Consider the following 19,487-nt stretch of genomic DNA (forward strand, 5'->3'; position numbering starts at 1 on the left):
ACATAGTTTAGCACCAGACTTGGCAGAGTTAGGGAATGGTTGGACTCAATGACCTTAAAGGTCTTTTCCAACTGCAACGATTCTATAATTCTGTGACTCCACCCAACCCAACCATCCCTCAGCACAAGACATGCCATGATGGAGACAGGTGCCTTTTCAGCTGCCACTTTGTTCCTTTGGCTTGGGCAGAGGGTGTTCAGAGCCACCTGCTCCTTCCCCAAACTGCCTGTGCCCCTGTCAGTCGGGGTGTGCAGTGAGTGCTGCCCCGTGGCGTTGTCAAACCGCAGTGTCCCCATCCCAGCACGCTGCCTGGACAGGCTGTCCCTCCCACACAGTCTGAGAAGTGTAATTGCTTAAGTGCCTTTGAAACCTTGCAAGCATCAACAAACAAGCCTGGGGTTTCTCCAGCAGCAGCCCACAGCCCAGGCAAAGCCACAGCTGCAAAAGCCCTCACATGGAGGTTTACTCAGACCTTAAGCAGGCTTGCAATTGCAGGCATGGTCACAGAATCATAGAACTATTTTGTTTGGAAAAGACTTCTAAGATCATTAAGTTCGACAGCAGGCAACAGCAGAATATCAAATGGCTCTTACTGTCACTACACTTCAGAAGTCAGGGTCACTGTACCCCAGTCACAACCCACCAGGCACCACAGCATTCCATGGACAGGCAAGGTACTGAGTAAACTGTTTCAATAAACAAAGGTAGAGCCTCTGTCAGCCACCAAGCTGCTCCAGGTCACAGTGTCCAAAACTCTGGCCACGCTCTCCCTTTCCCTTTCATGAGGCAACATCATTTTCTTACTGGCCAATTTGCAGGCCTGACCACAAATGAAGTTTCTTATTTGAAGTACAAATGGAGGACAAGTGTGTGCCAGCCAGAGGGATCTGCCTGTTCCCTGGGAACACCACGTGGAACTACAAGAGACAGCTGGACACCCCTAACAGATTTGCTAAGCCAGACAGCCCCCAGCAAGGAAGGACAGAAGGAAGCCTGATGTTCATCAGATCTGTAAATAAGCTATGTGATGAGATGCAGACCACATCTCCAGCAAGAACTACTTTCCTGTTGCTCACCATTGCCTTTCCTCCAGGTACAAAAGCTGTCCCATGCCAGTAGTGCCCACTGCACACAGACAGCGTTCTCTGCCTGCTTAACATTTATCTACTCAACCCAGAGGCATGACCACAGAATCATATTTTGTTTGGAAAAGATCTCTAAGATCATCAAGTCCATCAACCTAAGACCACCCTGGCCATTAAACCATGTCATACAGCACCATGTCATAGAATCACAGATTCATAGAAGGATTTGGGTTGGAAGGGACCTTAAACATCATCTAGTTCAAACATGCAGACCATGGGCAAGGACACCTTCACTAGAACAGGTGACTCAAGGCCTTGTCCAATCTGGCCTTGAACACTTCCAAGGAGGGGGCATCCAAAACCTCCCTGGGAAACCTGTTCCATCGTCTCACCACCCTCACTGGAAAGAATTTCTTCCTAATATCCAGTTTAAATCTACCCTCCTCCATCTTAAACTCATTCCTTCTTGTCTTATCACTAAATGTCCACACATTTCTTGAACACCTCCAGGGATGGTGACTCCACCACCTCCTTGGGCAACCTATTCCAATACCTGACAGTTCTTTCAGGAAAGACAAAAAATTTTTCCTAATTTCCAACCTAAACCTCCCCTGGCACAATTTCAGGCCATTTCCTCTCATTCTATCACCTGATATAAGAGAGAAGAGACTGACCCCCACCTCACTCCAACCTCCTTTCAGGGACCTGCAGACAGCAATGAGGTCTCCCCTCAGCCTCCTCTTCTCCAGACTAAACAATGATGCTGGCTTCTGTCAGGTGAGGGCTCCCAGGACACATTCTGAGGGAAAAGCACGAGTTGTGGAGAGAGCTTCTCAGACATTGTCCCTCCTTACACAACTCATTTCCAGACCATGTGCCTTGTTAAAAGGAAATAGTGAGTTCATGAAAAACACATCAGTGTGCAACCTGAGACTGCTTCAGTAGCTGCCTTCTGCTCTCATTATGGATTTAAAAGATGTTGCCAATCAGCACACATGTTGGGTGTTATTTATACAAATCAGCTTTGAATTACTGGGCATTTGCACACCATCCTGCTGAGAAGTTGACTATGACCTGCCAAAGCCAGTGATCAGCCCTACATGGGACCTGTGGAGCCCAGTGGAAAGTATTGTTGTAAATTAGCCCTGCTGAGACAACTCCAGTACCGAAATGCAAAAATCAAGTGCCTCTCCTCAGACTGCCCAACACATTTTGGACCAGATTTTCAACTTGTTTAGTTTGGAGTAATGCCACTGGGCCCAGCAAAGTTCCTCTGATCCTAGACATGATCTGAACTTGCTCTCATCCAGGCCTTTTGGCAATACAAACGAGCCTTGCCTGTTCGCTACTAAGCCACCAGCCTGGCTGAGCTCGCTGGAGGACACAGAAAGCTGTGCAGAGTCAGCTGGAGGCTCCAGGAAGCTTTCCACAAGAGCATCAGGCACGATTTTGCCAATCAGCAAACTGTTTTCAGCAGCAAATCAGTGGGATCTGGCACTAGGAACAGTCATTAGCATGGAGAATAGAGCAGAGATTACTACAGCTCATGCACACAAACCCAGCAGAATTTAATCAGCAGAGGGATTGTAGCAGCTCCCAAAGGGAGAAAGCTGATTCATCAGCTGAGAACCCCCAAACACAAAGCTGTCTGCAAACATGATGAGCCACAGACTCATGGCTTCATTAACTGTGCTTTTACTCAAGTGCTTCTCCATCCTAAGCAGGACTGAGCCCAAGTTCTTCCAACAGGACAAAACAAGCAGAAAAACAAAGACATTTATTTCAGCCTGCTGACTGTTTTACAAACCACAGCCTGTCAGCTCTTCAGGAGTTTGATATCTCCACTTCACTGATATGTTTCCCCACGCTGGGCTTCCTGGTGCCATTGAGCTTAGCAAAGAGTTTCTCTACCCTGTGCCTAAGGAACATTAAATACAGTGAACCACATCACATGAAGGTGATGGGCCTTTATCAACCTCCTTAACATTAAGGTGCCACTAGGTTCCCCTGCCTTTTTTTCCAGAGTTTTTCAGTGTAAGGCTGCAGTGCTGAGCTCAAATCAATGTAATGTCTCACAGCTGGGAAGATGGGATGATGCTTTTTTTCAACCAACATGCTGGTTGGAAAAACCTCATGCTGGACATCCTGCACTGGGGTGAAGTGGCTCAGAGTCCTTTGGATAAATGGTGTGAGAGCTGAAAGTAAAGCACACTTTGTAGGGAGCATTCAGACATGGAACAAACTCCCCAAGCGTTTGGAGAGCACCTCAGAGTTCTCTCTGAGGACACCTTTCTGCTCTAAGGGTAATACAACCCTGACCCCTTCTCTCACCTGAAGCATCCCAACCAGCCCCACAACTAAGAAAGATCTGGAAACAAACGAACTTCTTACTCTCAAATATAAGATACGTCATGTGCAAAGAAAAGTTTTATTCAAAAGGGGAATTACCAGAAATTCTAGAGATTTTTTGCTTCCTACAGACACTACAGTGAAGAGCATCAGTATGAATTTTAACAGTTGGCCCACACAGTTTCAACTCCAAGGAGGAAATAAATTATCCCTTAGGTTCATGGAAATCATGGGAAACCATGGGAAACCTCCAGCACCCAAGAAAGCTGTGCTGAGGGAAAGCTGAAGCTCCTAACCACATGTCAGCAGAAGCCTGCAGTCCATGGAGCTTTGTAGTGCTAGGGAAGCTCTGCAAGGACCATGCACAGTGGGATGCTCTCCCCTGCTAACAGGGGTGTTTCAGACTAGGAACAGGGATCAGCTTTTCAAGTGAGGGAAATCAAGCACCACTGAGTAAATGGGAAGTTCCTCTGCAGACTTGTGCTGTGACAGACATCTCCCTACCCTCCCACCACGGCTGTGCCTTGGAGCAGGGATGCTGCCAGCCTTGCCCCACCTCCCCAAGGCTGCTGCAAGACTCACCACTCGGGGCTTCTGCTGGTCCAGGGTCTGCAGGAAGGCTGGTGTCTGGTCCAGCGTGCGCTCGGGGTCGCTGGAGATGTCCTCCTCGGACTCCTCCCAGGACGAGGAGAAGCCAGTGGAAGAGGCTGAGGACGATGACAACTTCCGGACAGGCAGGTTGCCAGGGGGCATGGCACCCACCTCCTCCTCTGGGCCCCCCAGGTCCGTGACAATAACAGCAGGGATGCTCCCACCAACAGCTGGGTGCTGCCTCTCAAGTTCTGTGGGGGCCACCACCACCTCACCTCGCTGTGGTGCAGGCTCTGATGGCTCCTGGGGAGCGTTGTTGTCCTCTGTCACCCCCATAGCTGGAACTACCATCACCACTGGCCTCTTTGATGGGTCTGCAGTGTTTGGACAGATCTGCACCCCAGCAACACTGGGGGCCTCAGTCTCCCGGTAGGCTCGTGGCTGGGGTCCAGTTCCAAGTGCCACTATTTGCACTGTGGGGCTGGTGGACCGGGGCCGGGATGGCCTGGGGCTCCGTGGTGGCAGGGTGGCGGAGCTGTGTGCCTGGATGTGCGCCTCGAAGAGTCCCACTTTCTGGTTCACCTGGACATTGTGCAGCTCCCGCTGAAGCTGCCGTGGCGCCGTGGGTCCTCGCTGCCCCTCATCACCTCGGCTGCCTCGTCGCCCTCTGGGGCTGCCCGGCTGCCGTGGGGGCTCATCAAGCGGGGGGAAGAGGAAAGTGGGGCCACGGTGCGGGGAACAGGGGGGCCCGGGGGCCGAGCTGAAGACAGGGAGCGAGCGGCAGCTGCCAGCTGTCTCCGGGCCCCTGGGCAGCCCTTGTCTGGGAGGAGGCGGTGTCTTGCTCCCACCGCTTGTCACCTCGCTGTTGCTATTCATCATCACCAAGCTATTGAGCGCATAGCAGTACACAGCCATAGTAGTCAGCCGGGGTGCACAGGGGGGCCGCTGCCGCTGCCACCTCGGCGCTTAGGCTCCGTGGGGCTGCAGAGGGTCTCTCCACACCAGGACCAGCAGCATCGCTGGGAGGCCACAGGGGAGCTGAGCTGGCCCAGGCACACAGCTCCATAAAATGGAATAGCTGGAGAGAGAGGAGAGAGAGAGAGAGAGAGAGAGAGAGAGAGAGAGAGAGAGAAAAGAGGTGAGAGTAGCTCTGCACCCCCCCCTCCAAACTCACCCTCCAGCTGTGCATACAGCTGGCCGGTCTCTTCCCTTCCTGTGTGCCCTTCCCAGTCCCTGCACATGAATACATGCATCCCCAGTGTGCCACTTCTGGGGACATGAGCCAGCCTGATTGTCAGAACCAAGAGGAAACCAGATCTGGGGCTGTTTCTCTTCTTTCCTGCCTTCTCTGCCCCCCTCTCCAGGTTGCCTGTCGTGTTCTTCAAGAGAAAACGCTGTCAGCCGCCATTCCCACAACAATGTTAGGGTGATAGGGTCAACTGGCATGAGCTGAAAGTTGGCAGCTTTCAAGTTTTAACCCCAAAAGTTGATATTTTTTTGAAGGATGAGGAAAAACTCCAAACAGCTCAAATTTGCCACAGAATCACAGAATCAACCAGGTCGGAAGAGACCTCCAAGATCACCAAGTCCAACTGATCACCCACCTTCTGGCTTTTATCACTTACAGACCAAGATCAAATCCCAGTCTGTTCAATGACAGACTTGAAGGTCTCCTGCTTGCACATTTTTGGTATGGCACGAGACCATGTCTGCACATCTCTGCTAACTCACCACATGCGACAACACGGTTTTGCACACCTTCACGTGTGCCCTGTCACCATGTGCCTCCCCTGTGCACGTCTGCCTGCTGGGGCACCGACTGCTGCAACCAGCTCCAAGTCAGAGCCCAGATCCCACAGAGACACTTGGACTTGATGATCTTCGGAGGTCGCTTCCAACCCCTGACATCCTGTGAGCCTGTGGGACGCACGATGTTCTCTGCCCTGTTGCGTGTGTACGTGTGCAAGGGAGACTCTGCTTTTAGAAGTGGCTCTTTGTGCCACTCTGCACTTCAGCATGCCTGCCTTCATGTCTGCTTGTCCCATGTGCCATTGGAGGTGTGAGCCCCATCCTGGAGCACAAGAACCCAGGAGATGGATCTACCCAAACATGCTGCCTACATGAGCGTGCAGACTTCTTTACACACACGCATGCCAACCCTGGATATGGGCGTGCACGTCTTTGGGAGAACTTTGGACGAACCTGCGTGCCCCTGTGCACCCCCTTGCGAGGCTCCTGGCAGGTAAGTGCCCACACCTCTAAGCACAGCTTCCACTGACCACGGAACCAAAAGTCTCTCCATTTCTTCAGGCACTTCTTGGAGTCGCTGTGAGGCTCAGCAGAGCCCAAGCATCCCCTCTTTTGTATGGACCCCAGCACTGCAGCACTCCCAGCGTTCTGGCTCTGGTGTGCATGGGAATGCTGGCACAAGGAGCTCAGATTTTGGGTGCGGGACAGGCTGCTCGGGGCCAGTGCTGGGTGTGGGACAGGTTGCTCGGGGCCAGTGCTGGGTGCACAACGGGCGGCTTGGGATCAGATTTTAGGTGAGTGTCAGGCTGTCTGGGGCCAGCGCTGCGTGCGGGACAGCCCGGTCGGTCCCGGGGCAGCACCCAGCCCACTTCGCCCCTTCCTGCCCCGCTCGGGGGGCGAGTACCGCGATAGAGGACTCGGCCGCGTCCCCCCGCTCCTCCGCCGCTTACCTGGCAGCAGGGTCGGTGCCCACCCTCAGTGCCCGGCGCCCGGCAGCGCCCGCCGGCGCCGGCGGCCACAAGGCGCAGCAGGAACCATCTCCGCGGGCGCGGAGCACGGCCGGGAGTCCCGCTCTCTCCTAAGCGGATCCTAAGCGGCTTTTCCTCGTCCCTCGGGGGCGGATGAAGGGAAAGGGGGCGGGGGAGGGGCTCTCCCCACCTCCGCGCTTCGGGCGGCGGAGGCTGCGCGGGAACGTCCGCGCTCCGGCCCCGGCACCCGTTCCGGTGAGGCTGGAAAGGCGGAGAGGGAAGGAGGAGGAGGAGAGGGAGAGGAGCGGCGAGAAGGAGGAGGAGGAGGAGGAGAGCGGAGGGAGGGGGTAGGAGAGCAGGAAGGAAGTTGTGAGCTTGTCTGGGGTTGAACTCAGCGGAACAAGTTTCTTTTTTTTTTTTTTTTTTTTGTTTTTTCTTTTTTTTTTTTTTAGCAGCTCGGCTGGAGGGAAATTGTGAGAAAAAAAAGTTTCCATTGTTAACTAAGAGAAAAGAAAAGAAAAAAACAAAACAAAGCAACAAACCAAACAAAACCAACCCCACACTGCCGCCGTGGGTTAAAGCCACACGAAACTATTTTCCACCCGGGGTCCGATCGGGCGGAGCAGGTCTCCGGTACAACGCCGGGCTGGGGGGGACGGAGACAGCCTCTCGCTTTATCACCACATCACAGCCACGCCTATGCTTGCCGGCCTTGGTGTTCTTCCCCTGAGATCAAAGCAAAGGTGATGTCTGCAGCCCTGGGGACACGAAGCTAAAGACAGTCACATCCCCATTCGACTGGCTCGAAGGCATGGACTAGCACAGCCAGCTAGTCCAGCCATGTAGATGTGGTGCTTGGAGGGCTATGGCTTAGTGGTGGCCTTGGTAGAGTAGGGTTAATAGTCGGACTTGATGGTCTTGAAAGTCTTTTCCAACCTAAATGATCTTCCCTATGAAGAGAGACTGAGATCCCTGGGGCTATTTAGTCTGGAGAAGAGAAGACTGAGAGGGGATCTGATCAATGTCTATGAATATCTGAGGGGTAGGTGTCAGGCTCTTTTTGGTGGTTCACAGTGATAAGACAAGGAACAATGGATTCAAACTTGAACATAGAAGATTTCACCTCAACATGAGGAGAAACTTCTTTACAGTGAGGGTGACAGAGCACTGGAACAGGCTGCCCAGAGGGGTTGTGGAGTCTCCTTCTCTGGAGATTTTCCAAACTCACCTGGATGCATTCCTGTGTGGATTACTCTAAGTGATCCTGCTCTGGCCGAGGGGTTGGACCTGATGATCTCTTGAGGTGCCTTCCAACCTCTGATATACTGTGATACTGTGATTCTATGGTTTGATGATTCCAGGAGCCACCCCCACATTGGTCATTCACAACCAGACCATTGCTGGTGCAAGACCACCTGGCTCAGTTTGGTGACTTTGGGTAGCCACATCCCATGGAGGAGATGATGATTCCCACATCTGCAGGTGCCAAACAGAAGGGTCATCACCCCAACTCAATGTACCATTGCCCAAGGTTTAGGCAGGGCTATAATGTGTCCAGGACACTGTCCTTTTTGATTCCAGGTAGGCCACAGACAGCACTTTCTCAGCTCCTGCAGCCCCTGGGCACAGGTCCCACTTGGCAGAGGCAGCAGGCTTTTGGCTGGGATACAGCATGATTTCTGTATCAAGATAACTCATTGGAAATAGTTGTCTGTATGTCAGCACTTCAGGAGAGCAGGCTCTGCGATTTGCTCCAAAGTAGTCCTCAAGGTCAAACCCAGATGGCAGTTTTGGGGTTGGTCTGGACTGATGGGGAAAAAAAAAAAGGAGGAAAAACAAAAAAAGGAAGGGAAAAAAAGAAGAAGAAGAAAGACAGCAATTTGTCTCTGCTAGGATTTCACAGCTAGGAATTTCCCCTAGAGAGAGGAATTGATGTCACAGAGGATCAGCTTTTAGTAATTAAAGCATAACCTTTAGAGGGTAAACAGGGGCAGGAAGGTCCCCAAGAGAGCAGAAAGTGTGGATTGTGTTCTACGGTTCTGTGATTGCCAATCCCACAAGCAGACAGACAGAGACATCCAAAATGAGCTTATGTTTGTTTTTCCAGTAAGAGAAATGCTATTTTGAATTCAGTGCAGGAAAAGAGATTTTTTAGACTCTTTCCACGCCAACCCATTTCCTCAGAGCATGTGCTTGGTCAGGAACTGGTCTTTCATGAAATGAACTATGTGATCAATCTTTCTCAGAAGAGTGACCCTGCTGAGTATAATGGCACTATTCATGGGCATAAGCTTCCCCCTGTTTGCAAAAATTCTGCAGATGCTGGTCATCTGTTGTTCCCACTCCCTCATGGATGCATACACAGATCAAGGAGTAGGAACTTTGGAAACAAATCATAAATCCAGGAACACAGGCAGATAAGCAGGTATCTTTGGGTTTTAAAACAGCCACTCTACACTATGCTAACAGCATCTGCACGATCTGAAGCACCTCCCCTATGGGGACAGGCTGTGAGAGTTGGGGCTGTTCAAGCCTGGAGAAGAGAAGGCTTCAGGGAGACCTTCTAGTGGCCTTCCAGTACCTGAAAGGGGTTATCAGAAAGCTGGAGAGGAGCTTTCGACAAGGGCTTGTAGTGATAGGACCAAATGGAATGGATTGAAGCTAGAAGAAGGGAGATTTAGACTGGACATTAGGAAGAAATTCTTTCCAGTGAGAGTGGTGAGACACTGGAATAGGTTGCCCAGGGAGGTAGTAGAGGCAGGCTCCATCCCTGGAGACATTCAAGGTAAGGGATTGATGAGGTTCTGAGCAACCTGATATAGTTGGGAATGTCTCTGCTTCCTGCAGGGGAGCTGGACTACATGACCATTAATGGTCCCTTCCAACCCAGTGCCTTCTGTGATTGATTCTAGGTACTTGTAAACCATACTGCACATCTGTGTGGGCATGTTTTCACCATTCTCTGGGTTTGTTTAAGAGTATTTACACCAGCATAACCACAGTGAGTGCTTAAAGCCCTTTCTTAAAGTTCCACAAATCCAAGCACCATCAGATATTGTGCCAGGGGAGGTTTAGGTTGGATATTAGGAAAAATTTATTTACTGAGTGGCAAGGAGTTGGAATAGGCTGCCCAGGGAGGTAGTGGTGCCATCCCTAGAGATGTGGTGCTTCAGGATATAATTTAGTGGTCATGGTAGCTGGGTTATATTTGGACTTAATGATCTTAAAGGTCTGTTCCAACCTTAATGATTCTTTAATTTTATAGTCATGCTATCAGAACAGGACAAAGGAGTGGTGAATTCATTGTGATACAAAACTCCCTAAGGGAGATCTGGCCTTAAAACACAGCAGCATTTTTTGTCAAGTAACAGAAATATGTGACACCCAGAGCTATTACATACAACAACAAGCTTTTCTTCATGAAGGGTGCAGCTAACAGAAGTGGAAAGAGGGGGTAGGGGAAATAAATAAATAAATAAACGAACCCCAACAGTCTAGGGATAAGTCTTTGGCTTTTCAGAATGGATATGGTAGAGGAGGGAAATAATTGTTTCCAGATTGGAGCCAGGCAGCAGGCCACATTGTAGAGCAAAGAAAGAGCAGACTGCTTTCAGCACACTTGTTTCCAATCAAGTGGAAACCAAGTGTCTGAGGTTAGCCTAAGTGGAAAACATGGACCGAAACAGGTTGCTAGTCCAACCCAGGGACAAGGATGGAGGCAAGAAAGTAGTAAAATTTCTTTTGTAGATACAGATGGATGTCTCCAAGCACCAGCACCCCTGTAGTTGCTTGATGCTGCAGAGGAGCCATCTCCACGGCTTCAACATAGGAGTGCATTAAGTGCCCTACAAATAGAACAAAAAGTTGGTCCCACTCCAACTTGCCTGCAATCTTGGGCTTGCAATCAAGGCTCCAGGGACACCTTGGAAAGCTGGGGAGGGACTTCTTACAAGGACTCATAGCGATAGGACAAGAAGGAATGGATTGAAGCTGTAGAAGGGTAGATTTTTGACTGGATATTAGTGAGAAGTTCTTTCCAGTGAGGGAGGTGAAACACAGGAACAGGTTGCCCAGGGAGGTTGTGGATGCCCCCTTCCTGGAGGTGTTCAAGACCAGGCTGGATGAGGCCTTGAGCTATCTGGTTTAGTGGAGGGTGTCCCTGTCCATGGCAGGCTGGTTGAAACTAGAGGATCTTCAAGGTGCCTTCCAATCCAAGCCATTCTTTGATTCTATGATTCACTGTACATACATTCTTAAAGCAAAAGGCCAGCATTGGATCTTAAAAGATTTTACTTCTGCTTAAGCCATGCTCCTCATTTGAATTTATACTTCCTGCTTCCAAAGAAATGCAGTGCTTGAGGATACTGAAGCAGGCTGGTTTAGGACAAACCTGATCTGGCCAACTTTTGTGTGGGCAACTTGTCCTTATTCAAGAGAGTGGGGCCATAAAAATGAACAAGATCTTCCACTTAGGAAAGGCTTATATCCACTGCATGATGTGTTTAGTTCTGAAACAAAGGGTGGACAGACATTTACAGAAGGGTGTGGAGGTGTTCTGACTGGTTTTGAAGCCTGCACTTGGGCACAACCCTGCAGAGCTAGGAGAGCCCTGGCAGACAAGTATGGTGCTGGTGCCCCTTGTCCTTGGCTGTATAAAGTAGTCCTTGGCTACTTCATACAGCCTCCTCCTCTGGAGTCAAGGTCCTGGTCCACATCACAAGGCTCACCACGCTGAGCGCTGGGATAGTATCTCAAAGGTTGCCAGAGCATGAAGATGAAGACAGTGACCCCAGCCTCTGGCACAATGATGCTCATACTATTGGGAGGGCCTGAGGCTTGGCAACAGATTCCCCAGCAGTCAGATATGTTGCAAATCTCAGAATTCCCCACTATATGTGCATGGTATGCTCCTTCCCCTGACCCTGTTTTCCTCAGAGAAAACCCAGGGAGACATGTACTGATTTGAAGAACTCCTTCCCCAAACCACAGCAGCAAGCAAAAAAAAAAAAACCCTCAACCTGAAACGCTTCACCAAAACAAGGTCTTGTCATGCAGAAATACCTCCTTGATGGAGAGGGGAGCACAGTTGCATGTGTGGTATTGGTCATCCCATGCACTTAAATCCTTGGAGGCACTCAGTTAATATGCTGTGGGCTGCATTATAAAGCTATAACAGGACAGAAAGGACAACAGTCTAGAATCATAGAATGGTTTTGGTTTGAAAAAGACCTCTAAAATCAAGTCCAACCATCAACTTTAGACCACCATGGCCACTAAACCATGTCCCCATGTACCATGCCCACACATTTCTTGAACACCTCCAGAGACAGTGACTCCACCACCTCCCTGAGCAGCCTGTTCCAATGCCTGACCACTCTACTTAATATCAATTCAGTTGTAAAAACAAAACAGAAAAAAAAAAAAACATAGTGATTACAACCCTAAACTACTCTCCTCCTTCCATTCTTCCTTTATTATAGGATTAATTTTTAAATATATTACTCTCTGACTTGTTTTGGACTACTTGGACAAGACAGCCTTCACTGTGTCTCAAAGATGAGTTGTCCAAACTGTCACTGTTCATCCAGTGCAGCATCCTTTCAGTGGAAATCAGTGTTTGATGGAATTTCCTGACCAGTGAGCTGAATAAATGGATAAAGACAGAGTAATTCCATAGTCAGCAGATTCACTTAATGTTTGTGCCGGTGTCAGAAAGAATAAAATCCAGCTAATACTTTACAAGGAAAAGAACCACAGAAAACTCAGGAGGAAACACAAGGCTGAATTATATGCTAAGAATTGTCTATGTTCAGGCAGGTGACTGTCACAGGCATGGCACATTTCTGGTTTGACTAACCTGGCAGGGGAAGCAGAAGCTTGAGAAAAGAGCTCTGGATGTTTATCTTACACCAGCCCTTCTGCATTGCTTCAGTGGTAGAACAGGTCAGAAAAACACTCTTTTTCCCAGTTCTCAATGACCTCTGAGCTGGCTTATCTGGTCCAAGAGCTTGGACTTAGAAGAGCAAGGACATTTTACAAGAGCTTGTTGTGATAGAATGAGATGGCATGGACTTAAGCTGGAGAAGGGTGGATTTTGACTTGATATCAGGAAGAAATTCTTTCCAGTGAGGGTGATGAGACATTGGAACAGGTTGCCCAGGGAGGTTGTGGATGCCCCCTCCCTGGAGATGTTCAAGGCCAGGCTGGACAAGGCCTTAAGCAACCTGGTCTAGTGGAACCCCCATGGCAGAGGAGCTGGAGCTCAGTGATCTTAATGGTCCCTTCCAACCCAAACCATTCTGTGATTCTATGATTTGCTCCCCTGCTCTTACCCCACAGGAACATATATGATGGCAGAATTAAGCAGGGACTGGTTAATATTTTTCTGCCAAGTCCTGTTCTTGGAGCAAGAATACAGGACTCTGCAGAGACACCTGAAGCAAGTCAGTGTAATTTAGGGCAGCCTGTGCACTGCACCCACATCTCTGCCTGAGCTCATGCATCCACCTAGAGCACAAAACAACCAGTTTTGTTCTCTGGGAGCCTCCTCCACACATTCCTGCCCACACCTCACCCCATATGGCTTGGTGCAGCCAGGAAAGCCAGCCAAGACCTTGACAGTCTTCCTGGCTCTGCCCCTGCTGTGCTGTGGGGTGTTAGCCATGTGCCTTACTGCCTCTCTGCCTCATTTTGCCTGCTTGAGAAACAGGCAGCAGCTTGTGAAACAGCCAGCATGTACTGGGCTGTCCTGTGTCTGCTGGGGTATTTGTGGCTGTGACCTGTCTGAAGTTTCATATACACTTGGAGGAGGGGAATATATACACTCCTGCACAGCACACACGTGCAGAGCATTTGCACTGGGCTAAGAACACCGAGTTGGCTCCCAGGCTCCAGGTTTTGCAGCAGGACTTTGGACAGCTGTTACAGAGCTCAAGAGATTTAAAATGTATGTATGGAAAGTATTATGCATAGCCAAGAACTGTGACAAGGAATTATATACACACACAATAGGCAAGGAAGTTTAGGAATCCCAGCACAAGCCCAAGCTGTTACATTTCCTTTTGATGCAATGTCAGTGGTGCCTTTGTGTTTCCCCCACCTAATAAACTCCCCAGCATGAAGATATGAAGGTCTGATGTGAATGTCCACGGGTCCAGAGGGACCTAGACAGGCTAGAGAAGTGGGCTAAGGAGAGTTTCATTAGGTTCAATGAGGTGAAGTGCAAGGTCCTGCTTCTGAGTCAGGGCAATCCTCCAATCAATACAGGCTGGGGGATGATGAGATTGAGAACATCCCTGCAGAGAAGGACTTGGGGGTACTGGTGAGTGATGAGATTGAGAGCATCCCTGCAGAGAAGGACTTGGGGGTGCTGGGGGATAATGAGATTGAGAGCATCCCTGCAGAGAAGGACTTGGGGGTACTGGTGGATGATGAGATTGAGAGCATCCCTGCAGAGAAGGACTTGGGGGTACTGGTGAGTGATGAGATTGAGAGCATCCCTGCAGAGAAGGACTTGGGGGTGCTGGGGGATAATGAGATTGAGAGCATCCCTGCAGAGAAGGACTTGGGGGTACTGGTGGATGAGAGTTCTCTGCTCTGATGAGACCTCACCTGCAGTACTGTGGGGCCCTCAACACAAGAAGCACACAGACCTGCTGGAGCGGGTTCAGAGGAAGGCCACAAAGATGATCAGAGGGCTGGAGTGCCTTTCCTATGAAGACAGACTGAAAGAATTGGGGCTGTTCAGCCTGGAGAAGAGAAGGCACTGGGGAGACCTATAGCTGCATTTCAATATCTGAAGGGGACCTACAGGAGGGAAGGACTATTTAGAAGGGCTTGTGGTGATAGGATGAGAGGCAATGGTTTTAAACTAGAGCAGAGTAGATTGACATTGGACATAAGGAGGAAGTTTATCATGCTGAGGGTGGTGGAACACTGGAACAGGTTACCCAGAGAGGTGCTGGAGGCCCCATCCCTGGAGACATTCAAAATCAAACGTGATAGGTCCTTGAGCAACCTGCTCTAGTTGGAGGTGTCCCTGCCCACTGCAGTGGTGTTGGACAAGATGACCTTTGAGGGTCCCTTCCAACCTGATGCATTCTGTGATTCTATGGATATACCCAGCAGTTTCAATGTCACCATTCCTGTTTCTTCCTGGTGCTACAGAAGATCCCAGCTCTGCAGTCACTGAATGCCACAGCTGTGATCCTCCACAGCACAGCAAGACTTTACATAGGCAAGTTTGCCCATGGTTGCTATTTGCTAATAATATGAACACAAACACATAAGCATGTTGGGGGAGTAACCCATAGTTCAGCATTAGTGTTTCTTTTTTGTTCACAGACTGAACTACAGGCACCAGGAGCACATGAAGTATGTAGGGCTGAGTTCTGCTGAGGTTCAGTAGAAAACAAAATGTTGTAGCTGGGTTGGTGGCTGAAGGGATAAAACAATTAGCCTTTAAATACCACTTCACTATCTGAAAAGGTTTTTCCTATTCATGGGTCACAGTTACTTCACCAGGCTGTGACCACATAACCATAATTGGGCAGCTTTGCATTTGTTTGAGATAGGGAGGCTCACAGCAGGAAAAAGACAAAGCTATTTTTTTAAGTGTGCAGTGTTGTCACATAGACTGCCTTAGGTCTGGGGTTATTTGACCTCCAGAGCTGTGAGATTCCACCGCACCTTTTAGGGATGAGATGAACATGGAATCACAAGAAATGCTGTCCAAGTTTCCACTCTGCAATGAGTGATCTCTGTGTTTTGAAAAACTGGGGGGAAAAAACCCAAGAGGGCACTGAAGAGGACATAATTAATCATTTTCAAGCCCATACTGGGCTGTGGGCACTTAATTTCAAATAAAGCATTTTTGGCTCTCTCCAAGAATCTATTTTTGCTTGTGGTATAATAAAATATTTCAAGGATTTACCATAATATTCCCATGATGTTTACCTATGTCTGTTCCTATGTCTGTGAAAGGAGAAAAAGCTGAGCTTTCAATGAGTGCAAGACAGTTTAATAAACTGGCAGAGCTAGGTTGATTCTTCCTAAGTTTGAAGACCCAAAGCCATAGAGCTGTGAAAATATTCCTAAATGGTGTTGCCAGACAACTCTGCTGTTATCTGTGATGTTTTCTGTATGTAGCCCTGTTCCTTGCAATACAACAAATTGCAATGGTCACAGAATCATAGAATCAAAGGATTGTTTCAGGTGGAAAAGACCTCTGAGATCATCCAGTCCAACCACTGACCTAACACCACCATGGCCATTAAACCATGTCCCAAAATTCCATGGCCACAGATTTCTTGAACATGTCCAGGGATGGTGACTCCACCACCTCCCTGGGCAGCCTGTTCCAGTGCCTGACCACTCTTGCAGCAAAGAAATTTTTCCTAACATCCAAACTAAACCTCCCCAGCAAAATTTCAGGCCTTTTCTTCTCAGTCTATCAGCTGATACAAGAGAGAAGAGATTGACCCCCACCTCACTCCAACCTCCCTTTAGGTAGTTGTAGAGAGCAATGAGGTCTCCCCTCAGCCTTCTCTTCTCCAGGCTAAACAACCCCAGTTCCCTCAGCTGCTCCTCACCAGACCTGTTCTTCAGACCCTTCACCAGCTTTTTTTCCCCTTCTCTGGACCCTCTCCATCACCTCAATGTCTTTCCTGTAGTGAGGGGCCAAAAACTGAACCCAGTATCCAAGGTGTGGCCTGACCAGTCCTGAGTACAGGGTCAGGATCACTTCCCTACTCCTGCTGGCCACACTATTCCTTATCCAGGCCAAGATGTTGCTGGCTTTCTTGGCTACCTGAGCACACTGCTGGCTCATGTTCAGATGGTTGTCAACCAGCAATCCCAGGTCCTTTTCAAAGGTCAGCAGACCCTAACCCTGAAAAGCAGCTGTATTACAGCAGTCACTGGAACACAACAGCCCTTGCACATAAAATTGTCTCAAACAAGAACATCTTTCCCATGTACATTGAGCTCCACACACTGGACCACGCTTTTCCTCTGACCAACTAGAGATAAGTAAAGTCCTTAGGGACATCTTACCCAGGAGACATCCACTCTTGGGAGCTGTGAACTGGTCTCTGAGCTATCTCCCCACTTCTGGACTGCAGAATACTGCGTCCAATTCTGGTGTCCCCACTGCAAGAAGCACATAGGTCTGTTGGAACAAGTCCAGAGGAGGAGCACAAAGATGGTCCAGGGGCTGGAACATCTCTGTTATGAGGATAGGCTAAAGAAACTGGGATTGTTCAGCCTGGAGAAGAGAAGACTCCCCAGGGACTTTATAACTGCCTTCCAGTATCTGAGGGGAACCTACAGGAGGGCTGGAGAGGGACTTTTTACAAGAGTGTCCACCAATAGGACAAGGAAGAATGGATTTAAATTGAAGGAGAATGGGTTTAGATTGGATCTTGGGAAGGAATTCTTCTCTACAAGGGTGGCAAGACTCTGGAATGGATTGTCCAGAGAGGTTGTGGATGCCCCCTCCCTGGAGATGTTCAAGGCCAAGTTGGATGGGGCCTTGAGTAACCTGGTCTAGTTGAGAGGTGTCCCTGCTCATGGCAGGGAGGTTGGATTAGATGATCTCTAAAGTCTCTTCCAGCCTAAGTCATTCTGTGACTCTGTGATTTCCCAGTCCACTACCACATGCTCTCTAACCTCAGGTAAGTTCCCTTGGCTGGAATTTCACCTCTGTGTAACTAAATCGAAGCATTTTAACCCACATTTAGGTGCCTGAGCAAGAAGACAGGTTTCAAGAGGTAGGATGGTCCTTTACCTCACCATCAGGCCTGCCATTCTTCACAACACTGTGCTCCAAGGGAGGGAGATCCCATTCTTCTTTTCCTTTGTAAAAGGTAAAAGATATTTCATGGTCTGGCAGATACTAAGAGCTGCTTGAAATTAGATATTTAAAAAGCCATTACAGCTGAGGATGGTGAAGATCTGGCCCAGAGCAGAGACATTAACCATCCATTTCCAAATGTGCTGGATGAAAGCTGATGAGCTAGAGTGCAGCTCTAATGGATTCCCGGCTTCCTGCCGGATGGGGATGCACACCAACATGTTCCAGCTGGCTGCCCTCTTCTTCCCACAAGAATTCACCTAATTGCCTAAGTCACTTCATGAGATGCAAAAGTGAAGGCAAATGAGAAGAGGTGTGAGGCCTGTAGGTCCTCAGCAGGCTCCCTGTGTTTACTTCCCCTTCATTCTTCAATTCTTTTTCTCTCTTGCTTTCTGGACATATCTACAAACACTTGCACCCCTTATTGCCTGCAGGAGATTCTCCCATGACCCCTGACAGCAGCATTCAGGAGCAGGTTATAAAATCACACAATCACAGAATCGTTTCGATTGGAAAAGACTTCCAAGATCATTGAGCTCAACCTTCAACCTAACACCACCACGGCCATTAAACCATGTCCCCATGGGCCATGTCCACACATTTCTTGAACATGTCCAGGGATGGTGACTCCACCACCTCCCTGGGCAGCCTGTTCCAATGCCTGAACACTCTTGCAGGAAAAAAAAAAATCTTACTACCCAACCTAAACCTCCCCAGCACAATTTCAGGCCATTTCCTCTTAGTCTATCACCCGACACAAGAAAGAAGAGATTGACCCCCACCTCACTCCAACCTCCCTTTAGGTAGTTGTAGAGAGCAATGAGGTCTCCCCTCAGCCTCCTCTTCTCCAGGATAAACAACCCCAGGTCTCTCAGCTGCTCCTCACCAGACCTGCTCTCCAGACCCTTCACCAGCTTTGTTGCCCTTCTCTGGACATGCTCCAGCACCTCAATGTCTTTCTCGTAGTGAGAGGCCCAAAACTGAACCCAGTATCCAAGGTGTGGCCTCATCACTGGTCAGTACTTGTTTTCTAGACTCTTCACCAGCTTTGTTGCTCTTCAGGCTGGCCTGAGGCAGGCAGAGCTGGCAGAAGATAGGGCCACAGAGGGCCATGGCAAAGAGGCTCATCTGCTCCCTGTTGGGAAGTTCCCAGGCCCCCCTCCACCTGGGCCCTAGTGCACCCACACTTCTGTCACTTTTCCCACAGACTTCTGTTGTTTGAGAAGAGCAGGACATGTTTGGTGAGGGGAACATCACCCCTGGCATAGATAACATGGAAGGGGAAGAACCAGGAGAGCTGGTGTGTCTTTGCTGTCTGGGAGAATCAGGGGCAGGTAAAGGTGTTGCCTCTTCATTCATCTTGCATAGCCCAGGCTGCAGGTAGAGTGGCCTTGCCTTGTGAACACAGCCTGCAGTCCCAGCTGAAGGCTCTTGAAACCCTGGCAGCTGTTCTGGTCTTCTCTCTGCTGAGAACAGACTTCAACTGTTTTTCCTCAGGGCTGTTTTACAAGTACCAGGAAGAAAGCACCCAGACAGAGCACTAAAAATTAACTTTACAAGTGCATCTCCCTGTGACAAAATGTTTGAGGTTTGCCAGTTCCCCTGCATTCCCTCCTGCTGGCTGAGGACAGCCTTGTCCTGAATAGGAGAAGGGGAAGGTGCAAGAGCCCAGCCATCTGACATCTTCCTGACTTTTGGCTCAGGGAGAGGGAGATTAATAAAAGCTGACAGAGAAATGCCTTGGAATGACCCTTTCTGATAGGAGAGAGAGTATCCTGGAAACACCCATTTGTTGGCAGAGATACTCACTTCATTCCTTAGCTACACATCCAGATTCATGCTACTCCCCTCAGGGTCATATTTGGACTGCATTTCAAGTGTGTTTTCCACATT

At 49.3% G+C, this 19,487-nt stretch overlaps 1 protein-coding gene across 1 annotated transcript in view; it reads right to left on the reverse strand.

Moving 5' to 3' along the window:
* The window catches only part of ITPKB (inositol-trisphosphate 3-kinase B), a 95,118-nt gene extending 90,178 nt beyond the window's left edge, over positions 1-4,940 (reverse strand). The window contains exon 1 of the mRNA XM_054392776.1: positions 4,017-4,940. Coding sequence (XP_054248751.1) covers positions 4,017-4,940 — 924 coding nt within the window. The remainder of the gene's footprint in view (positions 1-4,016) is intronic.
* Positions 4,941-19,487: the final 14,547 nt, after the last annotated feature.

The sequence above is a fragment of the Indicator indicator genome, chromosome 2 (assembly GCF_027791375.1).
Source record: "Indicator indicator isolate 239-I01 chromosome 2, UM_Iind_1.1, whole genome shotgun sequence".
NCBI lineage: Eukaryota > Metazoa > Chordata > Aves > Piciformes > Indicatoridae > Indicator > Indicator indicator.